Consider the following 18,177-nt stretch of genomic DNA (forward strand, 5'->3'; position numbering starts at 1 on the left):
TCACAGTCAAAGTCAGATGACATATAGGGAGGTTTCAGTCATTGGCCCAAACCCCAGGTGTAGGGCTTGATCTTTTACTCTGGAGATGCCAGCTAAGTTCTTTGCATGAGAGAGAGAGACAGACAGAGAGACTTAATTATGAGCAGCCCATGGTTACTCCAGTCTGTCAGTAATGTATTCAGTGACCGTTTCAGGGCGGGAAATATAACTGAGATATAATATAATGGACAAAGCCACCATTACAAAAGAGATGATGCTTAGCAACCATGCTCATGGTAGGCACTTAATAAATGTTTATTGATTGACTGACTGAGACAGGGCAAAAAACAAATGAAAGACATTTTTAAAATTTGACCCCCCAAAAAAAAGGCAAAGTGATGTAAACCATGTGTACAGGATGTTGAGAATTGTGGAATGAAATTAATTCTCCCTGTTTTTTATGATGAAAATACACAGAACTTCCATGGAGACCAGAGAAGAGAAGCCGCAAGGGAGAAGAGGGCAAAATGAAAAATCCTAGTGCCATTATTACCCCACCCTTTCCCCTATTTCCTTAATTATCCTGCCCTCTCTGGCCTTTGTCCCTTCCAGATACCTAAGCCTAGTTTTTAAAAGAAAACATTTGGCAATGTCTTTTGTATTTGAAAGCAAGATTGGGGTTCAAGGTTTTAAAATGATCCCCTTGGAACTATTTCCTAGAACATTTTCTTCTGCCTCCCTTACCTGTGTGTCTGAGGCTCCATTAAGGACTATGTCAAGAGATGGCTTTGCTATAGGGGGTGGGGGTGGGGGCACTGTTATAAACAACCTCCTGTCCCTTGTGTTCACAGGACAGTACTTCTGGCTAGAACCCAAAAATGCATTTGAGAATTTCCAAAAGCCAGACATCGGCCTGATCGCACTGGCTTTTCTTCAGGGCTCCTTTGCCTATGGAGGCTGGAACTTCCTTAATTATGTCACAGAGGAACTGGTTGATCCCTACAAGTGAGTAAGGATAAAGCACACCTTATCTATCACACCCTTGAAAATGCAGCCTTTATTTTACCCTTTTCCAAGGAGTTTGAACTCTTTTCTTTCTACTATTTTCCTAGGGTAGGTAGAAAAAGTGCACCAGACCTATAGTTAGGCCTGGCTTTGAATTCTGTTTCCAACACGTAATGGGCTAAGCACTTAGTCTCTGTAATCCTCAGTTTTCTCATCTGTCATAAGGAAAGCACTTTGTACAGAGAGAGTGCGCGTATGTACATGCTTGCACTATTTCTACCTGTGTGACCTTGGGCTAATCATTTAACCTCTGAGCCTTGGTTTTCCTCATCTATAAAATTAGATTCCCTTCCAGCTCTCTATCTCTGTCTGCGATCCTTTCCTGGCTATGGAGTGGAAGTTCAGATGCCTCCATCGGAGTCAGGTTAAAAATTGCCCAGTGTGTTAGTAATATTGACCAGAGAGAAAGTAGAGAAGCGTGGAAATGAGTGGTTAGACATTACCAAACTGCATATAATGTCAAATTTAGTTAGTTTTGCTGATCAGTATTCCTTCTCTCTCTCTCTCTCTCTCTCTCTCTCTCTCTCTCTCTCTGCAATGAGAGTTTAAGTGATTTGCCCAAGGTCACACAGCTAGTAAATGTCAAGTGACTGAGGCTGGATTTGAACTCAGGTCTTCCTGAATCCAGGGCTGGTGCTTTTTGCCACCTAGCTGCCCTCTCCTTTTTCCTCTTTTTATTCATTGTTATAAGGAATGGCTATCTGGCAGGGGGTAAGGATGTATTAGGAAATATAGGTGATATAAAATTTTATTTAATTTTTAAAAATAAATAAAACCTTACTTTAAAAGATGATACACTGAGCCCTGGGAGGTTCATGATTCATCTACCTGTCTCAGAGCAGGAACATCTATCTCTGCCTAAAGAGGTAGGGGGGAGTGGAGCATCCTGGAGAAGGGAGCAAGGGATAAAACTCTTTGTATCAACAGTAGGTTTGGAATACATCTCTCCAAGCTGTTTCATTTCTTTCTAGGCAGTTTGCCCAGAGTGAGGCAGAATTCATTCTCAAATGACTTGATTAACTTTGAATATTTTCCCCAAGGACAGGCTGTGAACTTGAAGCCTCCCCCAGACAGAATACCTCTATTCCATCTTAGGGAGCCTAAGGGGATGGAGTGGGTGGGGTTGTGGACAGTGAGTTCCTACACCTAGTGATCCCCTCCCCCTTTCATGTTATCTCACTCTGCAGGAACCTTCCTCGAGCTATTTTCATCTCCATCCCACTGGTCACGTTTGTGTATGTCTTTGCCAATATCGCTTATGTCACTGCCATGTCCCCCCAGGAGCTGCTGGCCTCCAATGCTGTTGCCGTGGTAAGGAATCCCATATTTCTGAAGCTCCCTCTGAGGCCAAGGACCTTTTGAACCAGAGGTTTAGAGGAAGCTTGGCTGAATGATCTCAGCACTTTTCCCAGTGATCTGAGTCATATGGGCAGGAACCTCAGTAAGAGGGTTAATTCTTTTGGGGAAGTGCTGCTGTTTATTTATTATGACTCTTTAAAGAGAAGCTATAATAAGCGCAGTATTCCAGTCCACCTCCTAACTTTCTTTCCCCCTTCTTCCCCCTGACCCCAAATCACTAGTTCTGCCAGCATCAGCAAAGTGGCCACAAAGCCTGAGCATCGTCACCCCAAGCCCAGACTTGGGAAAGACAAAACAAACACCCCAAAAAATGTCCCACCAAGTAGAGCTTTGTATAAGGTGGATCATCTGCCATCTAGTGGACAGTCAAGGATCAACACGCCTGGGTCTTCTACTGACTAATTTTTGGACAAATTGCTTAACCTCTCTGAGAGTCGGTGTTCTCCCCTATAAAATGTGGGGTTTGGGGTTTGGAGTCGATGACCACCAAGCTCCCTTTCCAGCTTTAACTTCTCTAATGATATGATTGATGAGGTAACAGAAAGAGTTCTGGATTGAAGGTCAGAGGGACTTTGGGTCAAACCCCAGCCTTGCTACTTAGTAGTCAGCTAGAAGGTGGTCCAGTGGGTGTGGTGAGCAAAATTTAGTCAGGAAGACCTGAGTCCAGATCCTTCGATTACAATTGTGGGCTGAATCATGTTTACAAAGGGACAAATTGCTTAACCTCTCTGAGAGTCGGTGTTCTCCCCTATAAAATGTGGGGTTTTTCCTTTGTTTGCATCAGTTTCTTCATCTGTAAAAGGGGGCGTGATAATAGCACCACCTCCCAGGGTTACTTTGAGGATTAAAGGAGGCAATAATTGTAAAGTGCATAGCACATAGTAAGTGCTGTAAGTGTCAAATATTCTACCTGCATAACCTTAGAGTAGTCATTTATCCTACCCACTTTCTCAATTTGTAGTATGTAAGGATTGGAATAATAAAAATAATAAAGGTTTTCAAAAAATGCTTTATAAACATTTTTCATTCTGTCCTCACAACAACCCTGGGAGGGAGGTGTTACCTTGGCAAAGGTTTTCTTTCTTTCTTTTTTTTTGGTGAGGCAATTGGGGTTAAGTGACTTACCCAGGGTCACACAGCTAGTAAGTGTCAAGTGTCTGAGGCCAGATTTGAACTCGGGTACTCCTGACTCCAGGGCCGGTGCTCTATCCACTGCGCCACCTAGCTGCCCCTGGCAAAGGTTTTCTTGACAAAGATATTGGAGTGTTTTGCCTTTTCCTTTTCCAGCTCATTTTTCAGATGAGAAAACAGCCACAGAGAGGTTAGTATCTTGCCAGTGTCTGAGGTTGGATTTGAACTCAGGGCCACCTAGCTGCCTGGTGTCCCTTTCCAGCACTATAATCTGTGATTATATGAATAAAACAAGAGTCCAAGGGAGCCTGCACTGAAGGAAATAATCTTAAGGCGGACATATTTCTTTCTGTACTTTGCCACTTCTAAAAACAGTGAAGTAAATGAGCAGCTTGTAGGGGAATGTGCTTTGGGCTTTTTGGTTGTTGTTGTAGTCGTCGTTGTTGTTGTTTTGGTGGGGCAATGGGGGTTAAGTGACTTGCCCAGGGTCACACAGCTAGTAAGTGTCAAGTGTCTGAGGCTGGATTTGTACTTAATCCAGGGCCGGTGCTTTATCTACTGTGCCACCTAGATGCCCCCTGGGCTTTTTCAATGAAAGAGTTCCAGGACTTTTTTTTTCAATCTTTAAAGTCTTTATTATTTTTCCAGTTACATGTAAGCATAATTTTCAAACATTTGTTTTTATAACATTTGAGTTCCAATTTTTTCTCCTTCCTTCCCCCCTCTCCAAAGCAGAAAGCAATCTGATACAGGTTATATATATTACAGTCACATTAAACATTTCTGCATTAGTCATGTGGTGAAAGAATCAGAAGAGTTCCTAAGACTTTTAAGCCCTCGGGGCTAGAGGTTGTGTGGTACATCCCATTCTGCCTAAACCCATTGTGTGTGATTCAATCAGTCTTATCTCTAAAGGCTTTCATCTCTTTTGGTATTTCATTACAATCTTTAATAGCTCTCTTTGTTAGGAAATTCTTCCTCCTGCTTAATCAAAGTCCCTCACCCAGGGGCTTGTCCTAAGAGATGAAGAATAACCAGGTCTCATTGCCTTCTTCTCAATAATGTTTCATATAATTGAATACTGTTATGATACAACCCACAATGCCTTTTTTCCCCCCCAAGCTAAATAGTTGCTGGTTCTCAGTCTTTCCTCAGAGTAATATTTTCCATCCCCTTGGCTGTGATGGTGGCGGCAGTGGCTCTGTTGAACCCTCTCTGGATTTTTCCAGGCCCTGCCTTGTGACAGAGCCCTGAAGTCTGCAAAGATGGGTCTGTTGAGCATGAACTCATTACTTACTTGATATGGTAGTTGCTGTGCTATACTGTGATAGGAGCAGTCCCCTGTTACTGTGACATTGCCCAAACACTCTGGGGGGTGGAAAGGAATTTATTTTTTAAAAGAAGTCACTCTGTAAACACATTGAGCCCACTATAGCAATTACAATGGCCAGCATTTATATGACACCTGTTATGCCTCAGGCAATGTGCTAAGTGCTTTGCAATTGTCATCTTCACAACCACCTGGGAGGTAGGTGTTCTTATTATCCCCATTTTATAGTTGAAGAATTTTAGGTCAGGTGACTTACCCAGGGTCACACAATTAGTGAAATCCTGGTCTTCCTGATTCTAGGACCATCACTCAATCCACTGCACCACCTCATGTGGTAGGGGGCACAATTCTCTCCCATTTTACAGATGGGAAAACAAGCATAGGGAGGTGAATCTGGATCATACCAACACTTCCCATATTAGGGACTGTTTCATTTTCTCTCTGTCTTTACAGTGCCTCTCACATAACAAGAACTTAATACACACTTGTTGAACTGAACAGAGTTCCTAGAAAGTTAGTGATAGAAGTGAGATTTGAATGTAGTCCAAAGTATCAATCATCGTTGGTTCTGCTGTCCTGAAACACTGGCCTTGACTGTTCTTCTCCAGAGGGAACATATCTTATTATATCTGGAGTTTTTGAGCCCATCCTTTCCTCCTTTATGATTTGCTGCTCTCGTAAGATTGCATCAGATCAGCAGCAATAATTTCTTGAATCCCCAGAAAAGGACATTTGTATCTTGAATATGCCATATGTAATGTCAGCTCCATTTTGAGCCCTTAACAAGTATTCAACAACAAACCATTTCACTTTCATAGATTTTCTTCCCTTCCCCAAATGTTGCTTTTATAGCAAGAGATAAGCAGGAATAACCACCAAATCCAGTATGCTGCCTACAGGCTGAGAGTGGTTTTTACATTTTAAAATACCTTAAAAGAACCAGGCTATAATTTTCTGGCCCCTGAATTAGCCCACAAATATTAACTGAATGGGCATTGGGTAGACCACCCAAGGATAAGTGCAGTGGTAGCTACTAAAGAAACTTAAGATCAATCAACAAATATTTAATTAACATCTGTGTGCCAGATACTGTGTTAGGAGCTGGGGATACATTCTAACGAGAGAAAGAACAAGTACATAGTACCTAAGTATGTTCAGAATAAATATGAGGTGGTTAAATGCGAGGTGGTTAGGAAGCTAGGAGGGTGCTCCCTAGCATTTGTAGAAGGTGATATATGAACTGAGTCCTAAAGGAATAGAGATCCTTTGAGGCAGAGGGGAAGGAGGGTATGCATTCCAAGCATAGGAGAACAATTGTGGGGGAAAAGGGCACAGAGATGCCATGGGGTGTGGAGTGGAACAGAGAGAAAGCCAGTCTGGCTAGATCAGAGTTGCTTCAGTGTAGGCACTATATAAGAAAATATAGCATTAAGCACTACATTGTTCCATACCAACAAGTGCTGTAAGAATTCAGAAAAGGAAGATTTTTGTGTATATGTCCTATCACTACACCTTGTCCAATAATTTTTCTGGGGAACAGTCTGTTGTTGAAAAAAGATTGTGAGGGGATAAGGAGAGAGGAAGAGGGCAGGGTTTTTATACCATTTTTCATCTTTGTAGCCTTGGAAACTCACCAAAGGCCTAGAATCTAGTAGTTGTTCAATAAACATGCGCTGAAATGAAGGGGTCAGTGAAAGGAATCATGGAGGAAGTAGAACCTGTGTTGGTTCTTCAAGGTGTTAACCTGTAAACTAAGGAAACAATCCATGTAGGAGAAAATAAGGTAGAGGTCTCAAAGCAAGAAGCTAGGAATGCCCAAAGATAGGAACTGAGGAGTCCAGGGAGTAAGGTGGGGAATCTTTGGGAGGGGATAGTTTGTTTGGGGGAAGTGGGGGAGGTCCATAAATGGATCTATAGTCTGGAATTGACAAAGCTTGGTTAGCCCCAGACAATTCACCTCCCTGGATGGGGAATCTGTCAGTTCTCAGTAAATTTGTAGCTATCAAAGGCAACTATGAGGTTTCAAGGAACTCCTGTTAAGATCTCCCAAAGCAGAACAGTAACTGTTCATCTTAGTTGCCCAAGGGTCATGAAGAGCTCATGTTGGAAGTGGGACCTCTACCATGATGCTTCTCATATAAGTGGAGACAGAGATGTGTGTGGCTTGTTTATTGAACAGTAAGGAGACTTCCACACACCTAACTCCAGCCAAGTACGTACACTCAAAATAGTGGGAGATCAGGTTCCTTGAATGAGTTTGTATTGGCCTCTGGCCTCTGGATCTCTCTACAACAGGCATCTTTTGTATCTCCTTCTCCAATACAACAAGGATTTATCAAGTGTGTTCTGTGCTAGGCTCTGAAGATAAAAGATTGAATGAAAACAAGTTTATACCCTCAGGTACCTTACATTCTCCTGGGAGGAAGAAATCCCTCCCAGATACACTTAGTAAGCAGATAAAAGTATAGATGATATGTAGAGGAGAGAACACTTACAAACAACTAAAGGAGTCTTGGCATGACTTCTCCTTAGCAGAGCCTTGAAACCAACTACAGATTCTAAGAGGCAGAAGAGGATAGGCTTAGGTAGACTATGGAGAGATTTAACTGAAAAGTTTAAGAGATTATAAGAATCTTGAGCATCCTCCCCCTTAAGCAAGGCAGTAGTATGGTCATGTGCTTTAAGAAGATTGTTTTGGCAATTATAAGGAGGGAGGATTGGGGAGAGAGACTAGAGGCAAGGGCAGTCACTTAAGAGATAGTTAGGTGGCACAGTTGATAGAATACAGGAGACTGGGAAGACAGGAATTCAAATCCAGTCTTAGATATTTTCTAGCTGTGTGATTGTGGGCAAGGCACTGAACCTCTATGTGCCTCAGTTTCCTCTTCTACAAAATGGGGAAAATATAAAGTACTTTGCAAACTTTAAAAATGCCATGTAGGGGCAGCTAGGTGGCACAGTGGGTAAAGCACCGGCCCTGGATTCAGAAGTCCCTGAGTTCAAATCCGGCCTCAGACACTTGACACTTACTAGCTGTGTGACCCTGGGCAAGTCACTTAACCCCCATTGCCCCACAAAAAAAAAATGCCATGTAAATGATTTGTTTTTGTTCAGTCCTGTTGGGCTGTTTGTGACCCCATTTGGGATTTTCTTGGCAAAGATACTGGAGTGGTTTGCCATTTCCTTCTCCAGCTCATTTTACATATGAAGAAACTGAGGCAAACAGGTAAATGATTTGCCCAGGGTCACATAACTACTATGTATCTGGGCCCAGATTTGAACTCATCTTCTGAGCCACCTAGCTGCCTCATAAATGCTAGGTACTGGTGATGGTGGTGGTGGTGGTGGTGGTGGTGATAATGATGAATATATAGTTCTAAATTTATTTTATTTATTTTTTTTTTTGGAGGCGGGGCAATGAGGGTTAAGTAACTTGCCCAGGATCACACAGCTAGTAAGTGTCAAGTGTCTGAGGCCGGATTTGCACTCAGGTACTCCTGAATCCAGGGCCAGTGCTTTATCCACTGCGCCACCTAGCTGCCCCTAAATTTATTTTTAAAAATAGAAAATCTATGTGAGAATTGGAATGACACCCCCTGCTAAGAAAGACATTGCAGGGAAGCTCCGCCATGAGGAGAAAGCATGTGATTTAGAAACGATGTGACTTTAGCATCCAGAGGTTACATCTATAGAACCACCTGTGAGACCTGTCAATCAGAGCTACCAGCCAATTACCTTGGAGCTGTGTGTGTGTGGACATGCCTGTTTCCAGTTTCTCAGGAGGCTTCTGGAGAAGCTGAGGGAGCTAGCAGGCCTTTTTGGGGGGCTTTTCGGTGGGAGACTTTGGCTGGCAAGCAAGAGACAGGCAGCAGATAGGAGTAGCAAGCAAATTTCATACCTGATCCAGTGTTTCTCTATACTTACCCCTAATATACTTAATACTTAATGCCCAGGGGCAGCTAGGTGACACAGTTGATAGAGCACCAGCCCTGGATTCAGAGTACCTGAGTTCAAATCCGGCCTCAGACACTTGACACATATTAGCTGTGTAACCCTGGGCAAGTCACTTAACCCCCCATTGCCTCACAAAAAAACAAAACAAAAAAATACTTAATGCCCAAAGATTGGTGCTATATGTTTTCTAATTTAAGGCGACCACTCAGTAGATTTTTAGATATCATAGCTAGAATTTTAGCCCCTTACATCTAGCTTTTATAATAATGGTCTAGATGAGAGGCGATATTTTTTTTTTTGTGAGGCAATTGGGGTTAAGTGACTTGCTAGTAAGTGTCATGGGTCTGAGGCTGGATTTGAACTCAGGTCCTCCTGAATCCAGGGCTGGTGCTCTATCCACCGTGCCACCTAGCTGCCCCTTTTGTTTGTTCATTTTGTTTTTTGTTTTTGTTTTTGCAGGGCAATGAGGGTTAAGTGATTTCCCCAGGGTCACACAGCTAGTAAGTGTTAAGTGTCTGAGGCTGGATTTGAACTCAGGTCCTCCTGAATCCAAGGCCAGTGCTTTATCCACTGCGCCACCTAGCTGCCCCCGCGATAATTATTTGAAGACAGGTGCAGCCATGTGAAATGAAGAGAAAGGAATGCCTGTTAAAATAGCCTGTGCATGGCAACTGATGGGATCTGTATGGGTAACTTTGGACCTAGAGAGGGAGCGCTGAAGCAGCCCAGGTGGCAACCTGGAGAGGATAGGGCTACATGGAGAACAGGAGCTGTAGTGTGAGAGAAAAGCAAGGTAGAAGCAACATTAAAAGGGGCAGATGCAGGATGTATCCCTCCCCACACATCCCCCACAAGTCAGCACAGAGTTTCCACCTCTCCTTTGTCTCCTCTTCCAGACCTTTGGAGAGAAGCTTCTAGGAGTCATGGCCTGGGTCATGCCAATTTCAGTCGCTCTGTCCACATTCGGTGGAGTCAATGGATCTCTCTTTACATCCTCCAGGTGAGTACTGTGCAGTTCTGTCTGTGGGTGGAGGGGGGAGCCTGGCTGTATGAATGGCTTTGTGTGCAGTAACATGTGTATTTGTGTGCATGTGCATACAGGCCCATGTTTTTGTATGGCTGGGTGGGTAAGTGTGTGTGTATATTAAAGTATGTTTTTGTGTGACTCCCTGATTGCTACTGTATAACTGTATACATTTACAGAGAGGCATGTACCTCTGTGCGAGTGCACATGTGTGTGTGTGTGTGTGTGTGTGTGTGTGTGTGTGTGTGTGTGTGTGTGTGTGTGTACTCACGTATGCACATACACTCATGCATGGATACAGCACCTTTACCATTTTGGACTCTCTTCAGTGAAGAGGTGTAGAGAGTAGGGGTGGCTCCCAGCCCCAACTTTGATGACCTACTTGCCCATCAGGCGATAGATAAGTCTTGAGGCCTCTTTGGTCCATTTTTCTGGGGCTTCAATTGCTCCTGAGGAAAGAATGAAAAGAAACCCTTAAACAGGACAGGATGGGGCAGCTAGATGGCTCAGTGGATAGAGCACCAGCCCTGGATTCAGGAGTACCCGAGTTCAAATCCGGCCTCAGACACTTAACACTTACTAGCTGTGTGACCTTGGGCAAGTCACTTAACCCCAGTTGCCTCACCAAAAAAGAGGGGGGGGGGGACACAGGGATAGAGGAAGACGTGATTCCTGAGCGAAGCAATACAAAAGAGCGTGGACTTGAAGCAGGATGTTTGGGTTCATGTCACAGCTCTGCAACCTACTGCCTGTGTGACTTTGAGCAAAACACTTAACCATCCTGGGTCCCAGTTTCCACATCATAAAATGAGGAGTTTAGACTAGGTTGTGTCTGTGATCCTAGAGAAAGGGTCAGTGTCTAAGCCTTCCTCCTTTGGACCCTCCAATGGCCAGACTTCAACTTGGATATGGCTGTCTCTGGGGAAGCCATACAAGGAAATGGGACAAGAAGTTATATAGGCTGTGTAGGCAGCTTACCAGGGGATCTTTGGCCCAGCCCAAGGGGCAGATTAATACATTAAAGCAACTTAGTGGAGGGTGAGGAGAAGCGGGAAGAGGATTCATCTTCTCCCCTTCTCCTTCACCTTGTGATGAATGCCATGGCGAGGCTACAAAGGGTTCCAGCTAAACTCTAGGTTTGAGTTGGAACTGAGGCGTCTAGTGCTGCTGGGAAGGCCAGAGCCTCAGGGGAGCATTCATCCCCAAAATCAGAATCAATCATGCAGTCAGGGAGGCCACATGCCATTGTACTCACTACATTCAGCTCACTGACCGGGCTCTCTTAGAGATTTAACTTGGCCTGGCTTATCGCCAATTTGCTACTCCAGTAGACACAGGATTTCCCATGAGGGGCAGAGGTGCCGTGTTTGTGGGGCATTGTGTAGAGAAGGGACAGGGTCCTGGTGGCATCAAAAACTCACCCATGGCAACCTCATGTGCGTGTTAAACAGGAGCTGCGGCAGCCTGGAAGTCACGGCAGAGGGCCCGGAAGAGAGCTTGTACATCGTGGCTCTCTGAGATGTCTTGGAAGAGAGAGGGACTAAAGTCAATTTAGAGCTGGGTTTGTCCCTCCAGGCAGGTCACAATGCACGTGGACCGGTGTGGTTGTGTGTGTGCATGCAAGAGACAGGGGATGGATGTGTGTGCTGGTCATCTGCACACATTATCCAAGGGTGGCATATTCTCCCCAACTCCTTTCTGGGGGAGGGGCCTTCTCTGTTCACTTTTCTCTTAAAAAGGTTTCATTTTGGGCAGCTAGGTGGCGCAGTGGATAGAGCACCGGCCCTGAAGTCAGGAGTACCTGAGTTCAAATCCAGCCTCAGACACTTAAAACTTACTAGCTGTGTGACCCTGGGCAAGTCACTTAACCCCAATTGGCCTCACTAAAAAAACAAAAACAAACAAAAAAAAAAGGTTCATTTCAGGTATGACTTGGTTGGCTCTTTGCCAAGGTGTGGAAGTGTTGTGTGTGGTGTGACACCCTCTCTCAATTTCTTCTCAGTCATCTGCTATAGAGCAGGGATTGTCCTTTTAGGCAGCCTTTTGTTTGTACATGCTTTTAGAACTGGGATAATAGATGGGGGTGGTTGGCTGCACAGAGAAGAGGGACAGACCAAGTTGTGCATGAAGATTTTAGCTGCATCTGGGGCTGTTCTTGGCGCATGGCATCACCCTACAGGGAATGCCCATAGCTGGGCATGTGTGTGGCTGCATGTGGTGGGGAGGGGTGGCCACAGCAGTTGGTGGCAGAGGGTACCTGGTGCTGCATCTCAGATCCCTATGCTTCTAGTCTGTACAAATCTGGCCAATATGTCAGTCTGTGTCAAGCTGACCAGTTCTAGCAGAGACCATGTCTTTGCCGTGTCTCTTCAGTGTTTAGTGCAATGCCTGGTATATAATAAGCACTTACTAAATGCTTGTTGACTGACTCATGGGCTGCCATCCCTGGTTAGCACCTCCCTTACCTCCCAGTGCTGACCCTGGACAGAACTGTGAAGTGAACGGTTCCATTTTTGGAGTCCTAGCTTCCTATTTCTGTGTCTTGTCCTTATCTCCTCCTTTACACTTTAGCTAACATTCATCCTGAGGTATAAATGACTAAGGAGAACTTGGGGCTCTCTCTCTTCTACTCCAAAGAGATTTGTCCTTTAAATAAAGAGGGGGGAAAGAAAGTAGCATAATTCCAGGTATGACAAAGGCAGAGAAAGGTATTTAGGAGGTGACCTTCCCAACAGCTTCTGAAATTATTTCTGGCAGGATCACTGCCTTCTATGCCTATGCTTAAAGCTGGCCCCTCCATCTTTGACTAGAGCCCAACCCCACATAGATCCCAGACTTGCAGATAGTGTGGCCTTAGCAACCTAGATCCAGACACCAGGTCTTCTCAGAGCCCATCTATCAGCTGCCTCTGTGATAGCATGGATAGATAAATAAGACAGTATGTATATATATAAATATATGGGGGGGAGGGAGTATGTGTGTATGTGTATGCATAGATGGGAAGCCTGTACACTGGGACCAGTTGCTAGTGGGCAGTGGGGATGGACCATGGCTGGGGTGGGGGGGAGGGTGAGTCTTGTACAATTCTTTTGCTCTTCCCCAGAGGAAACAGGCCTCATGCTAGACTCCTACTCCTTTTCTCCCTTTACTAGATTATTCTTTGCCGGAGCCCGGGAGGGCCACCTGCCCAGTGTGTTGGCTATGATCCATGTAAAGCGTTGTACTCCAATCCCTGCTCTCCTCTTCACGGTAAGGACCAATATGCCAGCTCACCCCATCTTAGCTCTCTTCTGTTGTTCCTGCTTCTATTCTTTTTGGGGCTACCCCATCCTGTTCTAAGAAACATCTGAGCTGTTGGTTCCAATCTTTCACATACACCATTCCCTCCACCATTTCAGGGCAGCACCTTTTCTGCCAATTATTGTCTTAAAGAGCTGCCACTGAGACAATAAGAGTCAATATATGTAAGGGGCAGGATCTTGAACTCAAATCTTCCTGGCTTCAAGGAACATCCCTCTACTACCCCCATACTGTCTCATTGAAATCAAAGGGAACAGAAATATCCACAATCATGAAAAGACCTGACATCTAGAGTCAGCTAGGTAGTACACTGGACCTGGAGTCAGGAAGACCTGAGTTCAGATTTGAACTCAGACCCCAGCTGTGTAATCCTGAACAAATCACTTAACCACTGTCTGCCTCAATTTTCTCATCTCTAAATTGGGGATAATGGCACCCATCTCCCAGGGTTGTTGTGAGGATAGAATGAGGCAACATTTATAAAGTGCTTTGCAGACCTTAAATTTCTATATAAACTTTAGTTAAATTATTAGCAGATTGTAAAAAGGAGGCTGCCAAACTTAGGGGGCTAGGGGTGGGAAGGAAGAGCAGCTGATAACTCAAAAAACATCTGGCAGAGGAAGGGAAAAGGGGAACAGCTTCAGAGAAGGGAAATTTAGAGAGGATTCTAAGGAAGAAACAAAGAACTGTCCTCATTAGCTTCTTTGAATAAATTCCTTTTTCCCATCCTAAATGTACAATGGAAAATTACTTTGGTTTATTTGAAATTTGGCCAGAAATTAACAGAATGCAGTTTGATGTAGCCAGAGGCAGGGTAGTAATACACTTTGGTAGAAAAAAAAGACAAAGATGTAGCTAGATACACGTGTGTATGTGTGTGTGTAAATAAATGCTAGTTGGCTGGGGGAAAGAAAAAAAATTAGTTCAGGGTCCTAGTGAAACATAATTGGGGCTTGAATCAACATTGTGGTACAGTCATAAAAACAAGGGGAATAAGATAAGACATAGCATTAATCTAACTTGCTGGGATCATGAAAGTGCAATTCTATCAAAGAATAGTGTAGAGAACAAGAAAATTTGCATCAGTTGTAACAGGAAGGCTATAAGTTAGATACTAGGGAGAAATGTCCAAGCTACAGGGTCAGGGGAGCAGGTTATTGAAGGAGGTAAGGGAATCTTCTCTGTGCATCTTTAAAATGGCCTAATTTAGATTCTGAGACTAAATCAAGGGGGCCTGTCAAAGGCCCTTCTAAATACCTTGCAGACCAGTAAGTCAACTAATTTCTTTTCATCCCCACAGTGTATCTCCACACTGCTGATGCTGGTGACCAGTGACATATATACACTCATTAACTATGTAGGCTTCATCAATTACTTATTCTATGGTGTCACAATTGCTGGGCAAATTGTCCTGCGCTGGAAACAACCTAATCTTGTCCGCCCCATCAAGGTGAGATTTTTCACAATTCCATACCCCCTTGCCCTTCAGCTTTTTCTGACCGAGAACAGTCCTGATCCACAAATAGACTGACATTCTTTGAGTAGTATCTCTGTTTATGTCTGTGGAAATTCTTTTGAGAATCGGGATACCTGGATCCTCGACCCAGTTCTTCTACTAACTAGCTCTCTGGCTTGGAACAAGTGAATTCACTTCCCTTTGCTTTGGAGAAATGGAAGGGTTGGACTCATTGGTTCCTTCCAGCTCTAATTCTATAACATCCAAGATGCAAAAGATTTTATGATAATGAAAAGTAGCTGTTTCTCATTATTAATATTATATGAGTACAGGATTGATCATGTGTCTCCCTAACTTATCATGGATCTCAAGGCCACATGATAGAGAAAGCAGGGAGAAAAATCCCAGAATACCTAGAAGGCTCTGCGAAGTCCATGCTGTCCTAAAAGAGAGCAAGAGAGCCTCTAAAACCCAAAAGACACTTTAATGGCATCTTCCAAAGGTTTTTATCCTCTTTTGATAGAGGTGGGTCATTATACATTGATCAAAGCTAACTGGTTAGCATCATTAAATGCCTTTGGTTAGGGGCAGCTAGATGACGCAGTGGATAGAGCACCGGCCCTTCCCCCACTTTACAAATTTTTTTATTCTTTGTTACAGAGCTTGAGGTATGAGGAAAGAGATGTATTTAGAAATAAAGGTGATAAAAAAGTGATACCAATAAAAAATATTAAAATTGAATAAAAAGACCAGCAAAGGTTATAATCTTGTTAGGCCTTGGGTTTGTGAGCAAGTCCTGGTATATATGGCTGAATCATGGCTTTATCATGGCTGTGGATTGGGCTGGAGAAAAATGCCTACTCTAATCCCAGGATCCCCATTATGTTCATGAGACTTTGTGACTAACGGAATCTCAATTCTGTCCACCAGATAAACTTAATGTTCCCTGTGATCTATCTGCTCTTCTGGGCCTTCCTGCTGATCTTCAGTCTGTGGTCGGAGCCGGTAGTTTGTGGCATTGGCCTGGCTATCATGATGACAGGTGTCCCTGTCTACTTTCTTGGTGTATACTGGCAGCACAAACCCCAGTGTTTCAATGACTTCATAGGTGAGTTTGGGGACAGCTCCCCAGCTGGCCTCTGGGGGCCTGGGAAAAGGGAGAGCCAACACACATCTATGCAAGCTAATACCTAGGAAACAGTATCAGTAAGAACCCTTATGATTTACCAGGGTCTAAATTCCAGCACTGAGGCTGGTGATAGAGAACATTCTCTAGCTGGAGCAATAGAACCTCAAAAAGAGGAGCCTTTGAGGGCAGCTAGGTGGCGCAGTGGATAAAGCACCAGCCCTGGATTCAGGAGTTCCTGAGTTCAAATCTGGCTTCAGACACTTAACACTTACTAGCTGTGTGACCCTGGGCAAGTCACTTAACCCTCATTGCCCCTGCAAAAAAAAAAAAAAAAAGAGGAGCTTTTGTTTCATTAAGACATGGTCTGAACCCTCATCAAGCCTTTGCTTTTAGGTGGGAGGATAAGACATTTATCCCTTCCCCTTCCATCCCTACTCTCTCATAGGACCTTATTGGTATAGAGAACTCACAGGGGAGGAAAACGTCTCTTTACCAGTTTCAGATCAACACTTGCTTTGTAATTTATAGTCATTTAATCAATAGGGGCAGCTAGGTGACAAAGTGAATAAGGTGCTGGGCCTTGAATCAGGAAGATGAATATTTCTTTCTTCATCATTTTTAATTTTTATTTATTTTTATTTCTTTATCATCTTTATCAGGCTAGGGTCCTGCTAGGTGCTGGGGGATTAAATACAATGAGTCAGGAGGGCCTTAGTTCAGATCTGCCCTCAATACACTTGCTAGCTGGAGGGGCAACTAGGTGGCGCAGTGGATTGAGCACCGGCCCTGGATTCAGGACTACCTGAGTTCAAATCCGGCTTCAGACACTTAACACTCACTAGCTGTGTGACCCTGGGCAAGTCACTTAACCCCAATTGCCTCACTAAACAAAACAAAACAAAACAAAAACAAAAAATACACTTGCTAGCTGGGTGACCCCGGGCAAGTCACTTAACCCCTCAAAAAGAAAAAAAAAAAATGGTCAGCTTCCTATAGGAATGCCCCTAAGCTCGATATAGGGGGAAATGTTACCTTTGGGGGCATTGAGGAGAATGAAATGCCTATATATAGGGCAGTGATTGGCAGGGCTAGGGCTGGAGTGAGTTTAGGAGTCTTGAAGTAGAACAGGCCACTGGATAAAGAAATCTGTCCATTTCAATCCTAAGATAAAGTGTGGGGGGGTGGAATTTATGGGATGTCCTGCATTGAAGGGGACTTCTTCCACTAAGGAGACTTTTGGGGGCCAGCGGTATCTCATACTTCACAGTGAGAGGTTCAGTCCCAGGAGCTGATCTTCTTTCTGCATTTTTTCCACCTGCCTAGCATCCCTGACCTCGGTGAGCCAGAAGCTGTGTGTGGTTGTGTATCCCCAGGTGGATGAGAGCCCATCAAAAGAGGAGGAATCTGCTGATGATGTGAAAGAACAGAGGCAGCCCATCTACAAATCCACTGCCCCCAGTGGGCCAGAGTCCCCTGACTCATCCCGCCCCTGATTCTGTGCAGCTCTTCTCTGAGCTTCTCTGGCCTTTTATCCCCTCCCAACCCTCTCCAGCCCCACTTTACATCACCTACCCTTCTTCACCCTCACCCTAAACTGTTCTTCTCAGGCAGGAGCAGTCAGAGAGGTAGGGGAGGGAAGCAAAAAATAAGGACACTCTAATTTGTACCCAAAGAACCAGCCACTGACCACTAGGGTCTCTGTAGGAGTACCATTCACCAATGCTATTATCCTGAAAAAGGGGGGAAGTCCTCCTTTACACAGACCCCAACCTTTTAGGAATGAGGCCCATCCAGGGACATCATCCGTAAGAAATCCTGGTGCCAACAAGCATGTGAAAACCCCTGGAGGAGCATCCTCAGACATCCATCCAAGTTTGGTACTGCTCTCTCTTTCCCTTTCCAAGTCTAAGGAAGAGAGGCCTGAGTTGGGGAAGAGGAAACACTCAGACGTGGAAACCAGAAGGGTGAATTGATGGCAGCGGCTGCTTATGAGCCCATCACAGGGTTCAGGAGTCTCAGAAAGAAGGAGACGGGTGTTTTCCCCCTCCCCTACCCACTTGGGCTTGCTGTCTCATTGTGGCGTCTTGCCAGATATGTACAAAATTCCCTATAGGGTTAGGACCAACAAAGGATGAGCACTTGACTCTTCTTCCCCTACCTCTCCCATGTTTGGGGCCCCCCCCAACCCCAGGCATTCAAGCACACCCCAAGCCTGTGGAACAGATTTGGAAAAGACTGATTACAGGAACCCCATTCTGTTCGCTATATCCTGCCCCGCCAGTTCAGTGCCAAAGGCTTTCTGAGGCCAGAGAAGCTAGTTTCCTGGTTGGTTTCACAGAGGTTGCTGTTTCTTTCCTAACTACAGGATTTAGCAGCTCTTCTCTCCACTTTAGGGCTGCCCTTAGTGGGAAAGAAAATGTTTGTTAATTATCACCTTGTATTGACCTTTC

At 44.4% G+C, this 18,177-nt stretch overlaps 1 protein-coding gene across 4 annotated transcripts in view; it reads left to right on the forward strand.

Annotated features, from left to right (window-relative positions):
• SLC7A8 (solute carrier family 7 member 8) overlaps window positions 1–17,765 on the forward strand; it is a 73,757-nt gene extending 55,992 nt beyond the window's left edge. For 3 of the 4 annotated variants that reach the window (XM_043987345.1, XM_043987347.1, XM_043987346.1), the window contains exons 6-12: window positions 831–984; window positions 2,232–2,355; window positions 9,715–9,818; window positions 12,995–13,091; window positions 14,443–14,592; window positions 15,529–15,706; window positions 17,051–17,765. In XM_043987345.1, the coding sequence (XP_043843280.1) occupies window positions 831–984; window positions 2,232–2,355; window positions 9,715–9,818; window positions 12,995–13,091; window positions 14,443–14,592; window positions 15,529–15,706; window positions 17,051–17,220 (977 nt within the window). In that variant the 3' untranslated portion in view covers window positions 17,221–17,765. The remainder of the gene's footprint in view (window positions 1–830; window positions 985–2,231; window positions 2,356–9,714; window positions 9,819–12,994; window positions 13,092–14,442; window positions 14,593–15,528; window positions 15,707–17,050) is intronic. The other variant, XM_043987348.1, reaches the window with a different exon arrangement.
• The last annotated feature ends 412 nt before the right edge of the window (window positions 17,766–18,177 follow it).

This window comes from Dromiciops gliroides, chromosome 2, assembly GCF_019393635.1.
Source record: "Dromiciops gliroides isolate mDroGli1 chromosome 2, mDroGli1.pri, whole genome shotgun sequence".
Classification (NCBI taxonomy): domain Eukaryota; kingdom Metazoa; phylum Chordata; class Mammalia; order Microbiotheria; family Microbiotheriidae; genus Dromiciops; species Dromiciops gliroides.